This window comes from Prunus dulcis, chromosome 7 (genome assembly GCF_902201215.1).
Source record: "Prunus dulcis chromosome 7, ALMONDv2, whole genome shotgun sequence".
Lineage (NCBI taxonomy): Eukaryota > Viridiplantae > Streptophyta > Magnoliopsida > Rosales > Rosaceae > Prunus > Prunus dulcis.
In genome coordinates, this window is record NC_047656.1 from 13,979,974 (window position 1) to 14,001,557 (window position 21,584).

Below are 21,584 nucleotides of genomic sequence, written 5' to 3' on the forward strand. Positions count from 1 at the left end.
GAATTATTAACTTTTAGAATCTGATCAGGGGTTGAAGAAGTAGTAGGACAGATTAATTAATAATTTTCTACTACTTTCCTACGATGATTCGTGGAAAGAATTTAAGGAGATCCAAAAGAAGACGGTGGACTACTTCTTTTGCTTGCTCTTTGTATTTGACGTTGACTAGTAAAATAAAATTTGAAGTAATATGAAAAATTCTTGCTTGATTTTTCTGATATCTTGTTCACACATCGCTATCTTCTTTTCTTTTTGTTTTCCTTTTTAACTTGTCTGGTGAGTTGGATTATATAGTTGAATATGATTTATAATATTAGTTGAATATTTGGTGGCCTAAAAACAATATGGATTGAATTATGTCTAATCCTACTTAGCTAAAAATAGTAGGGTTATGAGAGCACTTCCACTCCTATAGGCAAAGACAAGGCAATGGTTGTCACTATTCACATGAATAGTGGCAGCCCTTACAATTTTGTTTCTACCCTTATATGCTAAGGCAAAAACAATTACTATTCACATGAGATATGAGGAGATAAATTTGTATAGAGTTTTTGGTGTCGAAGTAAAGAATATGGCTAGGTATGTATTTTTTTCAATTTTTTTTGGTTGCTGATGTCAGCATTGTGTCATTTTGACCAGGGAGCAGCTTAGGCTAAACTTGTTCGTGGGCTCGTGGGATCCACCCTTTGCCCAGGCTGGACTTGGCGCGGTGGAGTTGTATTATGGCCCTTGGGCCCCCTCCTGCCTGAATTGAAGATGTGCGTTGGAAGTGCTCTGAATCCTGCTAAAAGGTTGAGATTAAGTTGGATTGGGTTATATCTAATCCTACTAAGCCATGTTATAACACATTTCAATTAATCCAACCTCTTAATAATGTGTAGTACCAAACACATAATTAAATTAGTGACATCATTTCTAATCTGATGCAATCCAATTCTACCCTATTATCCAATCCAATCTAAATAATATTAAAAAAAAGGCCAGGAATAATTGGTAGTTGTGCATTTTCTTCGAAGCCTCTGACAAGTTTCTAAGTAGATAATACAAGGAAGGGCCGCACTGTAGAGTGATGAGGAATATATGTGGGGTCAAATGAAGTCAACCTTGTAAAGTCTTGGTCATTCCTGATAAATAAAGAAAAAATAGCATTGTCCCACAAAAGAGAAGACTCCACAATACTAGTTTCACAAAACTTAAGTTTACGCGTCAAAGAATTCTAAAAAGGGACTTGGCCATTTGACATCTAACCACCACAGCTGATACTGCAAGTACTTCTAATGTGGTTGGCTCTGAAAGTAGCTTTCACAAAAGGCAATAATTCTTTAGTCATCTCTCGAAGTCTCTATTGTTTGGGTTAAAATCTTATGCCACACATGTCCTCAAATGGGGACTAGGGTGAAGCCATATACGTACCTTTAGAAGTGATGGTTGATATAAGGAGAAAAAAAAACACCTGCTGGAGGAAAAATATTATTGGTAATTGAATTACAGCAAATATGTTGAAAATATATCCAGCACAATAAATGGAGACAACAAAAATTGCAAAGTCAACTCAAATAGCTCATCAAATTTTAAGTGGCGTTATTTTAGAGATCTGCAAAATATAAAACATGACACAAGAAACTTGATTACGTAATGTGCTTGGACTTAGTCTAATGATTTCAACCCAAGAAAAAAATGGATTTGAAAGGTAAAAAATAAAATTTTCCAAAAAAGCAGTATACACTGGAAAGCATTTCTTGAAAAACGTGAGTGATAGCTTAGTCGTTGCATGACAGAGTGACGTAGTTGGTGGCGGAGTCACAGTGTGGTCAGTGAAGTCGCATAATCTCTTGGAAGTCATGAAAATGAACTTAGAGGTTCCTTGGAGCTGTTGGTGCAACCTCTTAGAGCTACACACCAACTGCTCGACTAAATGACTGAAGAAGAAAGAAGGCTGTGCGACCTGAAGAAGAAGGCTGTGTGCGTGGGTCTTTATTTTTATTTTTAAAACAACCTGGGTAAAACGACGTCGTTTTGGCTCAAGGAATTTTTTAAATGACATGGCTAAAACGACATTGTTTTGGGCCAAGTTTGAAATTTAGAAAAAAAAATGAAACTGCCCAGCATATCCTTCCTCTCCAGCACTGATACCTTCATTCTAAAACCCCCAATTTTTTTGTCTTCTCCTCCAACCCTAAGTTCCCAACTCAATCCCCCCCTTTCCAACCCTAAACTGCCAATCTTTCATAATGTACAGAACGTCTTATTTGTCCTTAAAGAATAATAAAAGTCAGGTAAGGTCTATCTCATACAGTAGTGTGTATTTATGCATGTTGTGTGTGTGCGTTTATGAGATATTAGTGTGTAAAGAGCTGAATAACTGGTGTCCTCTTGGCCAAAATTTTCATTGAAACTTTTACACTAAGATCCCTTGGGATAAGATTCCTGGCTCCGCCACATCCAAAGCATTATAAATATTGATCAGAGCATGACCCTGAAACAACACCAAAAAGAAGTCTAACACCATTAGGCCTGCCTTCTTTTGCTTCTGAAACTATGGCTCCCTACGAATTTTGCAGTAACTTTTTGGTGCTGAGACCAAACAAAGCGAATCCAATCACGCTCTTATGCTTCTTATGGTCTGGCTACATAGCAGAAGGAGCAGATGCTATGATAGAGTGCCCAAAGAGGGAGGAGGAAGAAAATCGCAAACATAAAGTGGTTATCTTTCTGTCTCTCTTAGTGCAAATGATTTTGTTATGGATCGCCAAACGCTTGAGATGTATTGGTTTAGCGTTCGAGTGGCTTCTAAACCTTCTCTCTAGTAAGGAAACCTGGCTAGGGCTTATTCATAATGTTTTACACGGTTAGTCATCCCAAAGTCCCATATCTGCATGTTATTGCTTTGCATGTGCAACTGTCTCATCATTTTTTTCTTCCCTTTTTTTGTACTGAAATTTGCATGTAATCTACCACAAAGAGAACTTTGCATGGACCACATGATCTTAACAATCGCCTATTTGACCACCTCTCAAATAGAGAGGAAAAAATTTACGTGGGTATGTTCGTGTCACATGATGTTGTAGAGTGACAAAACAGACACATACTTTTCTAATTGAATTATTTAGCTGCTTTACAGAACAAACCCGCATAAATATTTTTCTTTTAATATATAAGAGGTAAGACCTATATATAACTAGATTCATCTCTATTAAAGTAGAGTAAATATGCCAATGAGGGTTGGTTGAGTTGGTAATTAAGGATCGTTTTTTTCGCTATTAAGACCTAAGTTCAAGTTCAGTTGTCGACAATCCCTTTTGGTGGGCAATATGTAAAAACCAAAAAAGGGGAGTCTTAGTCGCTCTGCAAGTCCTCAAAAAAACCTTAGTTAGTATGCCCTGGCTTCGAAATGGGGTAGCCTCCTCTCTCCTAAACTTTTGTTTATCCCAAAAAAAAAAAAAAAAAAAAAAAGTAGAGTAAATATTCATGGCCAAAAAAAAAAAAAAACATATATTAGTATGCAAACTTAATTAAATATTTTTTTAACATGGATTTTGTTATATAGTGTTGTCCATTATGAAAAGATTAATTATTTGTGAAATGGAACCAATCATTGCCGTACAGATAATCTAGAGCAACATAGAAAATCGCCAAGTTTCATGTCAGCTATTGGACATACAGACAAGCGAGTGGAGTTGGACAAGACCATAAGCCGGAATGATAGCAACTTATGGAGCATTCTCTGCCATGGCTGCTAAAATAGCGTGTGAGAACGAAGCCTACATTAAAAACACAGTGGAAAATCATTGGAAGGTAGAATTAGTCTTATATTAAGAATATGTATATCAATTGCGCGAAGACAATAATCTTATAATAGTATGTATGAATGTTCATATCTAATAACAGTTTCGATCTCTTGAACTACAGGAGTTCAAGAGATTGTGGTCACCTGTCGTTGGATATTAATCCAATTGTTTAAAAATGTTTCTTAAAAGGAATGCAAGAGTGAGTGAACCATTGAATTTACATTCAACGGTGAGTGACTACAAATCTCTTAGACTCCTGTAGTCCAAAAGATCGGAACTGTATCTAACAATAGTATATATTTTTGTAATTTGGTGCAGATGGAACTAATTGAGTTCAACAACTTTTGGAATTGTAAGATAAGTCCTTCTGAATCTAATCACAGAAGTTATTACCATATACTAGTGATGTTCATGCCCATGGATATATATATTGATGGTCTTTTTCCAGGGCCCGGTCGGAGGACCTGTGCAAAAAAATGAAAGTTGAGCATGAGAATTGTTCAAGCACCTAACTGCAATCTGTGAGCTCATAAGAAGCATTACCAATCAAACGACAAGAATCATTGTAGCGTGAGAATTGTCTCAGTTATAAAGTGCCACTTGGAGTCAATTTTAACCACACAGTGATCAGTGGGGGCAGCTGCCCACTTTGAATCAGCTTGTAGCCCAAGCGTTGTCGTTTATCCTCTCATATATATAATCAAGAAACCATCTTTAATTAATAACCGATGCAGAACACCACGTCAAGTCAACAAACCAACTTTTTTATTTTTATTTTATTTTATAATCTCATTTTACTTATGCAATTTAAATACTATAATAACAAATTTTTAATGAAAATAAGTTAAAAAGTAAATGGTTTAATATAAAAAATGAGTATAAGATGACTAATCATATTGTGCTGAATTCATGGATCCGCATGCCCTTATTCAAAAAGGCGGTGGGTGGAACATAATCAGATATTATTAACTTCTAGAATCTGATCAAGGGTTCAAGAAAGTAGGACAGATTAATAATTTTCTACTACTTTTCTACGATGATTCCTAGAAAGAATTTATAAGGAGACCCAAAAGAATAAGGTGGACTAGTTCTTTTGCTTGCTCTTTGTGTTTGACATTGACTAGTAAAATAAAATTTAAAATATTAAGCCAAATGTAGTAGGATTATGAATCCTATTAGAAGCTTGAGATTAAGTTGAATTGAGTTATATCTAATCCTACTAAGCCATGTAATAACACATTTTAATTAATCCAATCTCTTAATAATATGTAATACCAAACACATAATTGAATTAATGTTATTGTTTTCAATAAGATGCAATCCAATTATATCGCATAATCCAATTGAATCCCAATAGTCTTCAACAAAAGGCCAGGGATAATTGGTAGTTGTGCATTTTCTTCGAAGCCTCTGACAAGTTGCTAAGTAGATAATACAAGGAAGACCCTCACTGTAGAGTGATGAGGAATATATGTGGGGCCAAATGAAGTCAACCTTGTAAAGTCTTGGTCATTCCTGATAAATAAAGAAAAAATAGCATTGTCCCACAAAAAAGAAGATTCCACACTACTAGTTTCAAAAAACTTAATTTGAAGTTTACGCGTGAAAGAAGTCTAAAAAAGGACTTGGCCATTTGACATCTAGCCACCACAGCTGATACTGCAAGTACTATTTGTAGACTACTTCTAATGTGGTTGAGAGCACAGAAAAAAATAAGCACTGCAAACTCAACCACTATAAGAAGTCGAAGATACATTCTCTCATGGCTTGTGACAAGCCTTTCTGTAATCACTTGCTATTGAAGCCTAAGGATGTGGGTTTCTCTGATCTGCTTCACATCTTGTTTTCCAAACACTTACGGAGAAGAAGATTTTGTCACTCTTCTGAGCAGACCGAGCATGACCTTGATGAGTTTTGTCACTCTTCTGAGCAGACCGAGCATGACCTTGATGAGGGCAGATGGCTTATATTTCTGTCTATTCTGGTGCAAAAATTGCTGCGATTTGTCGCTGCGCCAATGGCAGCTATTGGCTGGGTGATCGAAATGTGCTTGAATATCTTCTCAAGCAAACAAAACATGGTTGGACTGCTGCAAAATTTTCTGCGAGGTAATAGTTCGCTTCCTTTTCATTTTTCTCATGCATGCAATTGGTATGATTAATTATTAATTCAATTTCATATGGTTAGTAAAGAGCTTAATGTAAATGTCTTCTTCCCGTAACAATCCTTTACTTCCTCCATTCCTCAAAAATAAGCATGTCATAAATGGAGATTAATATATATATATACACGCACAGGTAAGGGAATGCCAGGTAAAAGCTCAAGAACGTTCGTGTCGTTTATTGGACATCTGGACAAGCGAGTAGAGCTGGACAGAAATATAAAATTTACAGATGGCAATTATAATGCAGCACTTTGTATGATGGCGTCTAAAATATCTTATGAGAACAAATTCTACATTGAAACTACGGTCCAGAATCACTGGAAGGTATGGCAATTTACAACTTCAATTAGTTTTTGCTCCAATATGCTTCCGTATAATTTTAATAATTGTATGATTAATTGTAAAACTCTGCCTTTTTGTTTTGTTTTCCCCTTCTTTTGGCAGATGGAGTTCTTGGGCTCTTACGACTTTTGGAATGGTATGAGAAATAACTCAAATTGAAAAAAGTAAAATTATATCCCACTCATACATTATATATGCTATCTGACAAGTTTCAACATCTCGACCGTGCAATCAAAGATGAATATTGTCTTAAACTCAATAATTTAATATCTACACATGAATAGTTAACATAACATGTCAGATTGTTCGATAATTTCATATATGCACATGATAGCACATGCCTAGATATATGTGTGCGTATATATTACTTCAAAATCAAAACTAACTGAAATCATTATTATTGTCTTTGGCAGATTATCAAGAAAATGCTACAACACAAGCCTTTGTGGTTCGTGACAGAAGTGATGATCATGACACTATTGTTGTGGCCTTTAGAGGCACTGAACCCTTTGATGCGGATGCATGGTGCTCTGACTTTGACATCTCTTGGTATCAACTCGAAGGAGTTGGAAGGATCCATGGTGGATTCATGAAAGCTCTAGGTTTACAAAAGAATGTTGGTTGGCCCGAGCCGGAGGAATTCAAACAAGACAATAGCCACCCAGCTTTAGCTTACTATGGCATTAGGGATATACTGAAAAAGCATCTGCTTGAAAATGACAAAGCAAGATACATAATAACCGGGCACAGCTTAGGTGGGGCACTAGCAATTCTCTTTCCTGCAGTTTTAACATTTCACAATGGAAAGGATTCAGATCTTCTGTTAAAGAGGTTGGAGGGAGTTTATACATTTGGACAGCCTAGAGTTGGAGATAAGGATTTTGGACGGTACATGGAAGAAAAAATGATAGAGCATAAGATTAAGTATTTTAGGTCTGTCTATGGCAATGACATCGTCCCCAGGTTGCCGTATGATGACAAGGCCCTAATGTTCAAACACTTTGGGACTTGCCTCTACTATAATAGGCAATACGAAGTTCAGGTAACAACTGGTTTTCTCTTATCAAATTCAAGTAATGGTGAAGGAATCACATTTGTAGACTGCATATGGAGGGAGGAGGGTTGTGCCTCCAGCTATTTTAAAAATGTGTCCACCAATGTAGTATACAAATAGTTTTACGCTTAAAAGAAACGTGTCCTAATTAACTTTACACAACATGTGCAGGTTCTTCCGGAGGAGCCAAACAAGAACTATTTCTCTCCAATGGAGGCAATTCCCATGATGATGAATGCTTTCGGTGAGCTGATAAGAAGTTTCGCCATTCCATATAGGTTGGGACTGGACTACAAAGAAGGGCCCTTGTTAAAAATGTTCAGGCTAATGGGTCTGGTAATGCCAGGAGCAGCTGCACATTGTCCACAAGATTATGTAAATGCCACCAGATTGGGATCCTCACATGTCTTCCTCTCCCACCCAACCATTATCTATGAAAACCAAATGTCGAAATTCAAATTTCCCTTAAATTAATGGCATTTGAATTTCGATATTAGTAATAAATTCCCCATCAATTAGTACACTATTTTATAAATGTGCTTCATGGTAGTAATTCAAGGACTAATATCCCAATTTACTCGTATAAATAAATTATTAGAATTAAATACTTATCTAACACAGTGACCTTATTAAAATTAAGAATAAAACAAAAATAATCATTGCCTTTTTCTCTTTCTTTGGTTCTATCGATCAATTCTAGTAGACCCATCACATGTGTCCAATTTTATTACTGCGTGCCCCATTACTGAAAATGCGTGTAACTTTTCTAATTGTTGCATTTTGATGCTCCTCTCGCACCAACCAAGTTTCCAATATCAAGTCAAACTTTAATATATAAGATAAGATTTCCAATCTCATCTTGGGTATAGAAATTTCGAGTCTTATAGCAAATGGTTCCATTTTCAATCAATAAGCTACAGCTATTGAATTAATCAACCGCATCAAACCTACCTAAGAAATATTAATAGTAATTATTATAACCTAGCTACCATCTCTCTCTAATCTCTATGTAAAGTCTTAAGTAAACATATATCTTCCACCAAAGCAACAAAGAATAATAATATATCCTCAGCCAGAGCACAAGAGCCATGGCCTGTAACAAGAGCTTTTCCAGCAATTATTTTCTATTGACGCCAGAAGAAGTTGGCTTCTTTGATCTGATTCACATTTTGTTCTCCACCACCAAGTTTAAGGAAGGAAATAAGTTTTTAGATATGTCTAAGGTAGAGGAGATCAACTTCAGGCGCAGATGGTTTATATTTCTGTCCATTCTGGGTCAAAAATTTCTGCAGTTTGTGTCAAAGCCACTCTCAGAGCTGGGGTCGGGGATCGAAGTGGCTTTGAACCTTATACCAAGCAACCGCAATGTGTTTGTGCTCGTGCTCAATTTCCTCCGAGGTTGCTTTGCTTATAACTTTCCTCTGTTCATAATTACTACTCATATTTTGGATGAATCTAGCTAATGACTTGAAGTTTAGATTGAGTTCCTTTTTTTCTTCTTCTAAAATTGCATGGTTCTTTTGATTATGTTAGTAGTTAGTAAGAAACTATGTTTGTAAAGTATATATATTTAATCAGAGTGATTTGTTTACATGCTCTTCTCTGTTTGATTATAATTACATATATTTTGCAACATTAGTAGCTTTGTATTAAAAAAAAAAAGGGAAAAGTAATTAGGACAGGGAATGTGCAGCTCTTTCACTATCTTTGGTCTTTGCTTCGATTAAAATGTGACCCGGGTGCTGTTTTTCAGGGAGGGCGGTAAAGCCAGATAAAACATCGGCAACATTTCTGTCATTTATAGGGATTATAGACAAGCGGGTGGAGTTGGACAGTAGCATCAAACATGATGATGCCAACTACCATGCAGCACTCTCTGCGATGGCTTCTAAAGCATCATATGAAAACAGTGCATGCATTGAAACTATAGTCAAGAATCACTGGAAGGTATATAGCTTATTAGCAATTTGATTAATTGTTTTGATTCACAGTCTGATAGGGACGAATCAATTTGATTAATGATTTCGATTCACAGTCTGACAACATAAGTAAATCTGACAAGAGAACATATCCCATTTGTCTACAAGTATTAAGTATTGAATTTGATTTTAACACCAAAATGCAATTGATCTTGAGCAGATGGAGTTTTTGGGATTTTATGACTTCTGGAATGGTAAGGAGTAACCTACACTCTGTAAGTTGCATTAATTTCAAATTGGCCACATGATATATAATTAATGATGATTTTGCTTTCTACATAGATTATCAGGGAAAAGCCACGACACAAGCCTTCTTGCTTCGTGACAAAACTTGTGACCAAGACACAATTGTTCTGGCCTTTAGAGGAACTGAACCCTTTGATGCAGATGCATGGTGCTCTGACTTTGACTTCTCCTGGTATGAGCTTTACGGGGTTGGCAAAATTCATGGTGGCTTCATGAAAGCTTTAGGGTTACACAAGAATGATGGTTGGCCTAAGGAAGAAGTCAAACAAGATGGTAAACCACCCCGACCCCGAGCTTACCATGCCATTAGGGACATGCTAAATAAACTTTTGAAGCAAAATGATGAATCAAGATAAATAGTGACAGGCCATAGTCTCGGTGGGGCTCTAGCAATTCTGTTTCCAGTGATTTTGGCTATGCATGATGAGGCATGGTTATTGGAGAGATTGCAGGGGGTACATACATTTGGGCAGCCAAGGGTAGGATATGAGAAATTTGGAGAGTTCATGGAAAAACAATTGAAAGAGCATCGCGTTCCATATTTTAGAATTGTTTATGGTAATGATATGGTGCCTAGGTTGCCTTTTGATGACAATGCCTTAATGTACAAGCACTTTGGGACATGCCTCTACTATAATAGGCACTATGAAGTGAAGGTACGTAAGCACATCAAAATTCCTCTCACAAACTAAAATCAAGACTAGAGCTTGCATGAAAGTGCTTTTAACAATCCCAAAAACGCTTTAGATAACTAAAAAAGTTCTTTCATAATAATCCATAGAATTAGATTACAAATTATTATTTTTTTATACGCAATCAAAAACACTTATACACAGGCCCTAGACTAGATTTCTTTATATATTAATTAATTTTTTTGAAGCTTTACGTATGCAGGTTGTTGAAGAAGAACCATATAGGAATTACTTCTCACCATTGGGGGCAATGCCCAAGATGATAAATGCTTTCTGGGAGCTGATTAGAAGCTTCACTATTTCATACACCAAGGGATCAGGCTACAAAGAAGGGTGGCTTTGAATTGGAAAAACCTAAAATCCGGCTCTGGGATGTTGAAGTTTGTAGCACTCTGGCTCTCAGTCTTGGTAAATTTTCTATTTTGAGAGTCAATTACAAGTCTTGTGCAATTGGCATACTCGTGTGTGTGTCACTGGCAGAACCAAAAACGAGGAACACGAACAAGTCTTGCAATTATCAAGAAAGGCCATAAAATAAAATAAAATCGTGGAACGCGAGTGGTCAAATATTTTGTGATATTTGTAGCCATTGGCTCTGAAAGTAGCTTTCGCAAAAGGCAATTCTTTTGAAGTCATCTCTCGAAGACTTCTTTATTCAATATATAGCTTTTTAGGTCCTGTTTGGGTTAGAATCTTATCACATATGTCCTCAAATAGGGACAGAACCAAAATATTGTTCTGTATAAATGCAATTTTTGGACAGGGACGGAGCCATATACATACCTTTAGAAGTGATAGTTGAAATTAAGGAAAAAAAACACCTGATGGAGGAAAATATTATTGGTAATTGAGTTACAGCAAATATTATTTGAAAATATATTCAGCACGATGAATGGAGACAACAAAAATTGCAAAGACAACTCAAATAGCGCTTCAAATTTTAAGGATCTGTAAAATATAAAACATGATACATCAAACCTGAAGTTAGTCTAATGATTTGAACGCAAGAAAAAATTGGATTTGAAGGGTAAAAATAAAAATTTCCAAGAATCAAAAAGTAGTGTACCGTGGAAAGCGTTTCTTGAAAAACATGAGTGATAGCTTAATCTTTACACGACAGAGTGACGTAGCAAAGCATTATAAAATATTGATCAATGCATGACCCTGAAACAACACCAAAAAGAAGCCTAACACCATTAGGGCCTGCCTTCTTTTGCTTCTGAAACTATGGCTCCCTGCGAATTTTGCATTAACTCGTGATATTTTTAATGCTACATAAGTCACATGAAACATGAGTATTGTATGAGCCCAAAACCCTCTTGCAACTGCACCCTTCCAGTGCAATTCAAATTTGCCTCTGCTAAAGAAACTTCAAAGGCATGTACTGGTAGTGGTCCTGCCTACAGAGAACAACTGTTCCAATAAATCTTGAACTACAAGGAAAAATTCTTTTGGCGACCACCACATTTGGGTGTTCAACAGAAGAGGAAAACGCAGCGAAGCGGAAGAGGAGAGCCAGAGCAACGTCAAAGAGGATAAGGGCAGACTTGATAGCGACTTCGTTATTTAGCGACACCTCTTTAGAACTCGCTATTTTGTGCCGACAAGCGAAGCGTTTTTTTACGCCCCAAATTCTCTAGTCTCATTTAATTGAACAAAGGGCTGCACCAAACATGAGTTATGGGTGTCATTTAAGCTAGTCCAATCCAAACCAATCTAATAAGGTGTACCAAACAGACCCATGATGGATTACATTTAACTAGGAACCAGACCAGCCTACCCCTTTGTTTCTCTTCCCATCTCAAGCCAAGTTCCAAAAAGCCACCACCTTTCTAATTTCTTTCTCTAATACCTACACATCTTACCAGGCTTCCAAATTGTAATAACCTCCCTATTCTATAACAAAATTGTAAATTGTCTTTTATATTGAAGTGTACAAACATTAGATAGACAGTTTTTAATCATTGTTATTATGCTTGATATTTGAAAGGTTTACACTTCAATGATTCAAAACTCACATTTCGCTTTGTGTGACATAAAAAATCTTGCCTCAAAGCCTCACTTTTGAAAACAATAATGGCATGTTTACTAATCAATTGAATTGAAGATGAATTGAACTGAGGAGAATTAGATTTCAAATTCCTATTGAAGTTGTTTACTGAACCATATGGATTGAGAATTGTTAGATTCCCGATTCTTCTTGAAGTTGTTTACTAAACCATATGGAATTGGGGTAAAAGTGGTATTAATTACTAAAATGTCCTCATTGTTGGGTTAAAGTAGATGACAAATTTGGAATTTTTAAAATTGTGTGAAGATATATTGGGTAAAAAAAATGAATTCCTAATGAGTTAGTTCTTCATGAATTAGAATACTACATCCCACCCAAGAATCGAATTCCTTCAAAATTAGGAATTCAATTCCTAATTGTGCGGGCCCCACTTACTTTTTTAATTCAATCCTCCAAATGTGAAATTTCTTATGAAAATTCTAATTCTTGATTAGTAAATACATCATTAATTATGTTATGTTCTTTGTTTTCCTTATTTATTATTTTATATGTATCTTATGGGAATTAATGTTATTTGTAATGTTGTTTATTTCATAAATTATTAACAATAATATTATTGTTACACTTTTTCAGATTTTTAAATTATATATATAAACTTTTACACTTTGACACTCGGAAGGAAAATTCATGATTCTGTCACTACATGTATTTTGAGGTTGTCTTGTGTCGAATACCCTTTGTTGTCTAATATCGTTTGTATAAAAATAAAAGTAAAAAGACGTGGTAAAAATATTGGGGGTATAATATTGTGAAGGTTTAAAATGGTGATCCATGCTAGACAAATGACATGCAGCTGAATAAAGACCACGGTGGTCCTTCACCCACCCGATATCTGCCCCTCTATCCACACGACCACAAACCGGAAGCTGTTTTTAAAAGACAAGGACCGCAGATCAAACTCGGCCCAATTTGTGTTGTGTTCTTCAAGGTTCGAGCGGCGCAAGCGAGCTAGCGAGAAAGAGAGAACGCGCGTGCGCGAGAGAGCAGAGAGGGAGGGAGGAGAGAGAGAACGCGAGAGGGTGGTCAGGTCTAGGGTTTTGGAAAAATCCCAGAGATTGATTGCACAAGGTTAGTGAGCGCGTAAATTGAAGAAATTTCATGCCCTATTTTTCGTGTTTTCTTTAATTATATCCCAATTTTGTTTGAGCTGTAGCCTAGAATTTAAAACAGAAAAAGCAAAACGTCGAAAATGGTGAGTTTGATTTGGTATATGCCGCTTGTGTGTGAGAAAGAGATGTGCTTATCATGTGCAGGGAGCGAGTGTGAGAGATTTATTAGAGAGAGAGTGCTTAGAAGAACAAAAGCTTTCTCTTTTTTCAATTTTAGGGTTTCTCTCCCCCTTTTGGGCTGCCTTCTCCAATTGCCTCATGGACCGCAAGCTCGTGGTTAGTTTTTCTTTTTATTTTTCCTTCTGTATCTATATTACATTTTGCATGTTTGTTGGTGGGTTAAGGGAATTAGTTGGTTTTATTTGAATGGTGTGCTCTGTAATTGTAATTCAGGTTTTGGGCATTCCGTGGGATATTGATACGGAAGGGTTGAGAGAGTATATGAGCAAATTTGGTGAATTGGAAGATTGTATTGTCATGAAGGTTAGCCATTTATCCAACCCTTTATATTAATCTAATTGCTATGGAACCCTTGTGGAGATTTTATTCATGAGTGTTCTTCGTCTGCTTTACTACTTAGTTTTATTGATGAATCATTTTTGTTGATGCTTGGTTTGGACGTCGGTTCTTCCCTTGTAGTTGATTGGGATTCTGTTTGTCTGTTTATTTGATCCATTTTTTGTATTGTTTACGTTATTTTGGAAACTTATAGGAATTTGTTTCCGTGTTTTTTAGGACCGGTCAACTGGTCGGTCTCGCGGGTTTGGATATGCAACATTTGCATCAGCTGAAGATGCTAAGGTGAGTTGGACTAAAATTGTCCACGTATCCTTGTTGTCTGCGCTAAATGATTTCACTATATATGTGCATTATTGCACGATCGGTTAGTCATTGGAAACATAAATATGTTAAAATCAACTGTCCGTATATCAGATGTCTAATAGCTGACATCTTTTTGGCTACAGAATGCAGCATCAAGTGAGCACTTTCTTGGGAATAGAATGCTGGAAGTTAAAATAGCTACGCCAAAGGTTTTATAAATTCGTAATCAGTTTGTTTTAATCGTTCACATATGTTTATTTCGGTTAGTGATAATTGTCGTGTATGTATATTGTGCTTTCTATAGCATCAAGGATTTTGTCGGTGGTTCTGCCATTATTCATTTTTTATGCTTTCTTTTTCCAGGAGGAGATGAGAGCACCTGCAAGAAAAGTTACCAGGATATTTGTTGCAAGGATCCCACAAGTTGTGACAGAAGCCACCTTCCGAAGGTAGTTAAATATATTGTTGTTACTGCAATAATGATTTTTTCTCGACTTTTTTTTAACACTTTCATGTTTCATGATATGAAATTAACCTGATGTTGCTTTCAATTTTTTTTGCAGTCATTTTGAGAAATATGGTGATATAACAGATTTATACATGCCGAAGGTTCTCTATCCATCTTTTGGTCCAAATCACATTAATTTAGACGTTATAATTGCTTAATTATTTTTGTGTTTGACTTTTACTATAAGTCTTGTAAATATGTGTATAGGTATGTCTATACATTGTACATGCACACGCCCACCAAGTCAAACATTTATTGCAGTTATTGTTGGGTTGGACCCAATATCATATGGTTCTTATAAATGTGTTGTTTCAGGATCAAGGCTCAAAAATGCACCGTGGAATTGGGTTTATAACATTTGAAAATGCAGGTCAGACCGTCTCACATATCCTTCTATGCTTTGCATTATGCATAATGGCAACTAACTTTTTTCCATTTGAATTTAATTCCCCTGATGGCACATTAAGTTATTAATTTGTGTTTGCTTGAGCTTGCAATAAACATAAGTTCATTTGTGTGATGAGGGAAAAGCATGTGGTAATGAGATAGGGGAGAAATAAAGGTCAGTGATAGTTGTTGCATGGAGGAGAGATGCTTTGTCAAGCATATTTGATTACATTGCATCTTCTTTTCAACAGCTTATACATATGAAATTATTTAAAAAATTGGTGTGGTGTTTTATTTTACCATTCATTTTAGGGTTTATAAGAAGTGATTTATTTACTTTTATCCAAAATAGGGTTTGTGAACTATATGAACCTTATGTTTTTTTAATGTAAACATGAAAGTTTCTTATTAAATAATTGACTTGTTTTACGTAGATCTATAGGTTTATAAATGCTTGTTCCCCAGCAACATTTAAACTAGCAGTCTTTATCGTCGTGAATATAATATCGGGAGAATCTGGAAGCTGATTGTTTGATATTATGCTGTGTGGATGATATCATTTTCTGTGAGGAAAAATATTGAACAAATAAATGTCCTCTATATTGCAGATTCCGTGGAAAATTTGATGGCTGATACTCATGAGTTAGGCGGTTCCACTGTAGTTGTTGATCGAGCAACTCCCAAGGCAAGTTACAGCATAGCCAATCTTTAGTTTTTAGTTTTTTGAATTTATAGTTCTAATTCCGTTCTTTTTAAGTTTAAAATTCTTTTTATAAAGATATCGTTGATTCAAGAGTCAAGATATATAATATCTTGTTGTCAGGAAGATGACTTCAGACCAGTTGGCAGAATGGCACAGGGTGGATATGGTGCATATAATGCTTACATCTCAGCAGCAACTAGATATGCGGCACTTGGTGCTCCTACCTTGTATGACCATCCTGGACCAGTACCAGGACCTGCTTTTCCAAGTAAGTGCTTTTACAAGTTACAGAGCATACTGCACTTTAATAATCTTAAGTTATGCAATCTTCTTCTTTTTTTCTTTTTTTTTTTCTTTTTTTTGAATCTTGTCGTGTTGGATTAGGAGGGGAATCTGCTCGAGGACTAGGCAAAAAGATTTTTGTTGGTAGGCTTCCTCAGGAAGCAACCGCGGAAGATCTCCGCCAGTATTTTGGGAGATTTGGTCGTATAGCAGATGTCTATGTTCCAAGGGTAAGATAGCATAGATTTATAAATAACCAATTGTATTCATGAAATATTGGAACCTGAAAATGTGCGAATGCTCAATTATGCAGGACCCAAAAAGAACTGGACATAGAGGGTTTGGTTTCGTAACTTTTGGGGAAGATGGTGTATCCGAACGTGTATCACGAAGGTCGCATGAGATTTGTGGACAGCAGGTATTAGATGGAGTTAACTCTCATTTTTTTGCCTGTTAACTTATGGTTCATTTTTAATCCACCCATGTCAAACTAGTTTTTTGCACGAAAATGAGGGAAAATATGATGCTTTTCTATGAGATCGCAGTTTAGGGGTAACCCAACAACATACCCTCATTGTTGTTTCCCTGAAACAGCTGCAAGCACTCTAATTAAGTATAAGCTTATACTTTTCTAAATTGTTTTTAATGAGACTTAATATGTTGTTCTCCAGGTTGCAATAGATACAGCCACACCGCTTGATGAAGCTGGTACCAGTGGAAATTTTGTGATGAATAATGTAGAGCCCTTTGGTGGCGGCTATGGTGGTCCTGTGCGCAGCTATGGCAGGATGTATGGAAGTCTAGATTTTGATGATGTGAGTATATTTTAATTTTGCTGTCATGTAGGTTTCTGTCCAGAAGGAAGTTTTTTTTTTTGTTATTTCTAAGACGAAACTTATTTTCCATGTACTTTTACTAACATACTGCATGCTGCACTCTTGATATTGCAGTGGGGTTATGGAATCGGCAGTGCGAGACCATCAAGAGCAGATTGGAGGTACAGGCCATACTAGATATGCGGCTCTTGAAATTTGGCACCAGATCTTAGGAATGTCAACAAAATGCCATGCAGGCTTCGTTAAGTGAATTTATATAAGATTAAGGATCACATCCTTAGCTGACGTCCCCAATAATGATCGTTTGTCAACATCTGAACTTATTATAGTTGGTTTCCCCTTTCAAACAGATCCATACGTTATTATCCAGTGAAAATATAGGTGGATAGGAATGTCTGAATCTGTAATATTAGCCAGCCGGCGAATTCAGGGATCAGGACCATGGTTCCTTTGTGTAGAAATCGCTATTTTATTAAGTTATTAGATGGATTATTTATGGCTTCTTGCAAAGCTGGGAGGTGTTACATTTTTTATTTTGTTCGGTTACATTTGACTAGTTCTGTTTTCCATTTTCCTTTGCTTATCTTCCCAGTAAGATTTGCGTCAGTTGAATTTTAATTTTGTGTATTTTGAATTTCTGGATCATTCAGGGACATATGTAAGATGAAATCTGGGTGACTCGGATTTGCCAAAAAGGATTTATATATTATTATTATTTTTAAACACAACAAAATCCTGTCCTCAAACCATATTCCGAAACTTTGGCACAAAAAAAAATGCAGAAAAAAAGACAGCTAAACGTTGGAAAGAAGACAACCAAATGCCATGGTAAAAGGCCAACTCAAGAGCACAAAGAGTAGAATTTGAAGTTCTTCTATATACGGTGCTCGCTGTTCACATACCTAGTTAAAGCAGGAGGTTCCTATATACAATACAGGATGAGGTCAAAAGGAAGAAAACTTGACATGGAAGATATTCCTAAGCTAGATTTCAAATCAGAAACTCCCAAGAGGTCAGCTGGTGCAATGAATAAATTAGCTGAGAAGAGCACAAGGAATTAGGCAGCATTACGGGTAAAGCAACTGCTCAGGGAACCCCCCCGGACAAGCTTACCGAAGGAAACAAGCTTTCCGGGAGTTTTTGGAGCTTGATGGCCGTCTTTAACTGCTATTGAGCTTCTCATCTTGTGGGCTTTAACTTGTGCGTTTCTCACCTTCTTCATGATCTTGTCCATTGTCGACGATCTCTTCTTTTCCAATTTCATCTGCAACACCAACTTCATAGTTAGTAAAGGCTGCAAACACTATGGGGGACATATGGAAGAGGCAAAGGTTGCCTTAGTAACCCTGCATTTTTGGTAAAATGCAGAAAATGATACATAAATATGAATAAAACATTGCTCATATGAAAGAACCTCAAGTTTTCTTAGTGCTGCTTCAGCTTTTGCCTTCTGCAAGTTCTCCCACGCAGTGATCTTGGCTTCCTCTCTTTGCTTTCTGCATACATCAGAAGTTTTCTTTGGAATATCAATTTACACGCAGAAGAACAAATGAACCAAAAGTGGAGATTTGGCTTAAAGAAAGGAAACTTGTAGATTAAATGTTTTTCTCTGGAGGCTAAAAGGCATAATAAACTTAGAATTTTAGAACATACCTTAAACTGTTCATAGCTGCCTCTGCAATATTGAAAGATGGAGGTTGGTTTTTAATAGCAATTTTGTCGAAATCATAAACATCCGGGTGTCTTTTCGTGACGCTGCCACCCCTTCTTGACCCCTTAGTGCCAGTGGCTCCATTGTCAACCTGCACTTCTCTGACCTCTAACTTAGCAAAATGTTCGCGTTGCTGCTCCACAATGGAAAGCAGAGTTGGAGAAGATGGAGCAAATGATGACCTCCTTTTGGGAGGTGGTGGTGAGTGGTGGAGGCAACCATTTGGGGTTATTTGGGTTCCCATATCTCGTTGTGAAACAGCTCGGGAAATCGCTGGTTCCTCACACTTTGTGTTATCAAGTTTCTCATCTGCCGCATTTGATCCACAGTAACAAACTCACATATAAGACTAATGTGTTGATAATTAAGTTATGAATCACTTAGAAACCCCAAGAAGCATAACTCTAGAAACAAAATTAAACCCCCAAAACCATTATGATTAATAAAATATGTGATTCAGATTCACCGTCTGACAACACGGTATACTAAATATTTGACGAGGGAACATTATCCATCCGAGGTGTTCAACTGTTTTTCATTCAACCAAGTATAATGGTATGAAAATTAAGAAGAGAAAAAAAAAAAACATGTACTATTGGAGATGGGAAGAACTCACTTTGCAATTCTAACGGTCCAAGCGCACTAGTTGATCTTCCCATTCCTCCACTGCCACCATATAGAAGAGAGACACTATCAGCTGCCAAAACTCCTGTCGAAAATGGTGAACCGATTGCGAAATTCCTCACGCTGCCGCAGCCATCAAATGCCGGATTTGCAGGCGAAAAATTCGAACAGTACACAGCTCCGGGAGGCACAATTGGACCACTCTTGGACTTAGGCCTCCTCTGCTGACCATGACCATGAGAATGCGAATCATTCTTGTTGCTTTCACAGCCATATCCGAGAACCGGGCTGCAAATCCACCTCTCTGCATCTTCCCATTTTGAAGGCACAGTCCTCCCACCATTGCTCAGCCCCATCAAAGAAGTGCTGCCATGGATGGCATGCCTCTGTCCACTGCTTGTAGGCAACGGCACACGCTCAGAGCTCCAACCCTTTTGGCCTCCAATTCTACTGCCATGAAAATCTGGCCCTCCTAGGCTTGGAAATGCACCCAAATCATGAGAAACAGAACCTCTCTTCATGTGGAAAAACTGGTTCTTGAGTGTAGACTTGGTGATGATCTTTTCTTAGTGTACTTTGCTCATTTTCAGCAAGGAACATGTTGAAGGCCAAGTTACTATGCCTTGTCTTTGACACAGCTGTAGTTTTGGCCTTTTTGGGCCTGTTTTTTTGGCGGGGTGGCTATATCTTTGTGTCCTTCAATTTCATTGCATTTGGAGTCTGGACCACTCAAATTCAGTCATCAACTTTGTTATAGCTGCCAAACTTGTAAATCAAATCAAAGACAGAGAGTTTGACAGTGGGGAAGTAGACAAACTGAGCATTAAAGGCTTGGTATCGTTTGTCCAAATCAAGTGCATAGTTACAAGTTTGGATAACTCACTATTTCTTTCCCATCCATGTCCTACAGGCTACAGCCTAGGTAGGTAATTTTTTTGTTTTAAATATTTTCCCGCAAGGCATCTCAGAATATGCGGTTCAGATTTTTTGAATTAAAATGGCTGCACTCACCAAATTTGTTTATCAGATTATCATCAAGTGATATGGTAGTATCTCATTTGTTCAAATTTGAGCTCATTCTGAATTTCGGTTATTTTGAACACGTTTGGTGTTGAATTCCTACTATTTGTGCAAGTATGCTGTTTGTGTGCTGCTCAATTGTGACATGTACTTGTAGCATTTTATTATATTCTTTTTCTATTTTCGGTTTCTTCTGCGAAAGTCTTGCTGACAGGTCGGTGATCCAGACACCAGACATCTTGACGGTCATGTGGGCAACCTCCACCTGGAGAATGGGCTGCAGTAAGTCATGGTGGGATGGGCCAATGTCATCTAAATTTAATTTTGCATTTTTAAAATCACAAAACCTCATATGTAAAGATGAATGTTCTTAACTAAATGAGTTAGAAACTCATTGCCATTTATCATTCTTACACAAGTCTAACTTCTGAAAAACATATAGATGTACCTCTAATATGTTTTTGTACTATTTATGTCACATTTGTTTTCTTAATTTATGAAATTGTTTAAGCTGCGGGAGAATTTGTACAAAATTTCATACAAGCCGTCTACGCATGTTTTTTTTTTTTGCTTACATCATGCTTATTTCCAAACAATTTGTCATTTCCGGTTTAAGATAAGGAAAATGCTAGGTTTATCACATTTGTCTTACCACATTGTGTTCCACCTCTCTAATAGTGGTGGGCCCCATTGTATTGGTGGGATTCACCTCTATTAAAGAGGTGGTACACAATGTGGTATAAAAATGTGGTAAGCCTAGCATTATCTGAAAGATAAACCATTTTGGGTTTAGGAGTGATATAAGGAAAATGCTAGGCTTACCACATTTTTCATATTATATTGTGTACCACCTCTTTAATAAAGATAGGTTACACCTCTATTAGAAAGGTAGTACACAATGTGGTATAAAAATGTGATAAGCCTAGCATTACCTGTGATATAATTAGTGCAAAAGGCTTTAAACCAAAATGTCCATGTTCAGATGATATTTGACTGGAGCCTGGATGTGATTGAATATTGGAAAATGATTTGATTGACCTGAGAAGTCTTTCTGTGATCAAATGGTGCCAAGGGGCGGCTCTCAAACCCAAACCCTAGCCTCCTTCAGCACTGCAACAAAGGGTTACCTCCTCTCCCCCGCCTCTCTTCTCCTCTTCTCCCTTCCCCCTCTTCTTTTATCCTCTTCCCTTTCAACCCTTCTCTCTTATCTAGTGCTTGGGTTGGCTTTGTTTGAGCGTGAGTTGTT

The 21,584-nt window shown here is 36.9% G+C and overlaps 3 protein-coding genes and 1 pseudogene across 5 annotated transcripts; 3 read left to right on the forward strand and 1 right to left on the reverse strand.

Annotated features, from left to right (window-relative positions):
* The first annotated feature begins 5,659 nt into the window (after positions 1-5,659).
* Positions 5,660-7,822, forward strand: LOC117635421 (phospholipase A1-IIbeta-like). Its single transcript, XM_034369745.1, has 5 exons — positions 5,660-5,896; positions 6,086-6,276; positions 6,397-6,430; positions 6,708-7,336; positions 7,520-7,822. Exons 1-5 carry the CDS (start codon positions 5,806-5,808, stop codon positions 7,820-7,822), a joined length of 1,248 nt encoding a protein of 415 aa, XP_034225636.1. The 5' UTR covers positions 5,660-5,805.
* Positions 7,823-8,413: 591 nt separating this feature from the next.
* Positions 8,414-10,782, forward strand: LOC117634779 (annotated as a pseudogene). The gene is made up of 5 exons (XR_004586835.1): positions 8,414-8,746; positions 9,102-9,295; positions 9,488-9,521; positions 9,610-10,229; positions 10,468-10,782. The product of XR_004586835.1 is annotated as an uncharacterized LOC117634779 (transcript).
* Positions 10,783-13,140: 2,358 nt separating this feature from the next.
* Positions 13,141-17,566, forward strand: LOC117634047 (DAZ-associated protein 1). Of its 2 annotated transcripts, XM_034367947.1 has the most exons (14): positions 13,141-13,404; positions 13,590-13,721; positions 13,839-13,928; positions 14,181-14,246; positions 14,411-14,476; positions 14,631-14,716; positions 14,831-14,876; positions 15,091-15,145; positions 15,771-15,847; positions 15,986-16,133; positions 16,250-16,377; positions 16,461-16,565; positions 16,819-16,962; positions 17,098-17,479. In XM_034367947.1, exons 2-14 carry the CDS (start codon positions 13,704-13,706, stop codon positions 17,158-17,160), a joined length of 1,092 nt encoding a protein of 363 aa, XP_034223838.1. In that variant the 5' UTR covers positions 13,141-13,404; positions 13,590-13,703; the 3' UTR covers positions 17,161-17,479. The 2 variants fall into 2 exon arrangements, with proteins under 2 accessions (XP_034223838.1, XP_034223839.1); XM_034367948.1 differs by having other exon boundaries at positions 13,182-13,721; positions 17,098-17,566.
* Positions 17,567-17,790: 224 nt separating this feature from the next.
* Positions 17,791-20,013, reverse strand: LOC117634045. The gene is made up of 4 exons (XM_034367946.1): positions 19,311-20,013; positions 18,637-19,003; positions 18,398-18,479; positions 17,791-18,247 (listed from the first exon to the last, which is right to left on the reverse strand). The coding sequence occupies exons 1-4, from the start codon at positions 19,837-19,839 to the stop codon at positions 18,041-18,043; spliced, it is 1,185 nt and encodes a 394-aa protein (XP_034223837.1). The 5' UTR covers positions 19,840-20,013; the 3' UTR covers positions 17,791-18,040.
* Between the last annotated feature and the right edge of the window lie 1,571 nt (positions 20,014-21,584).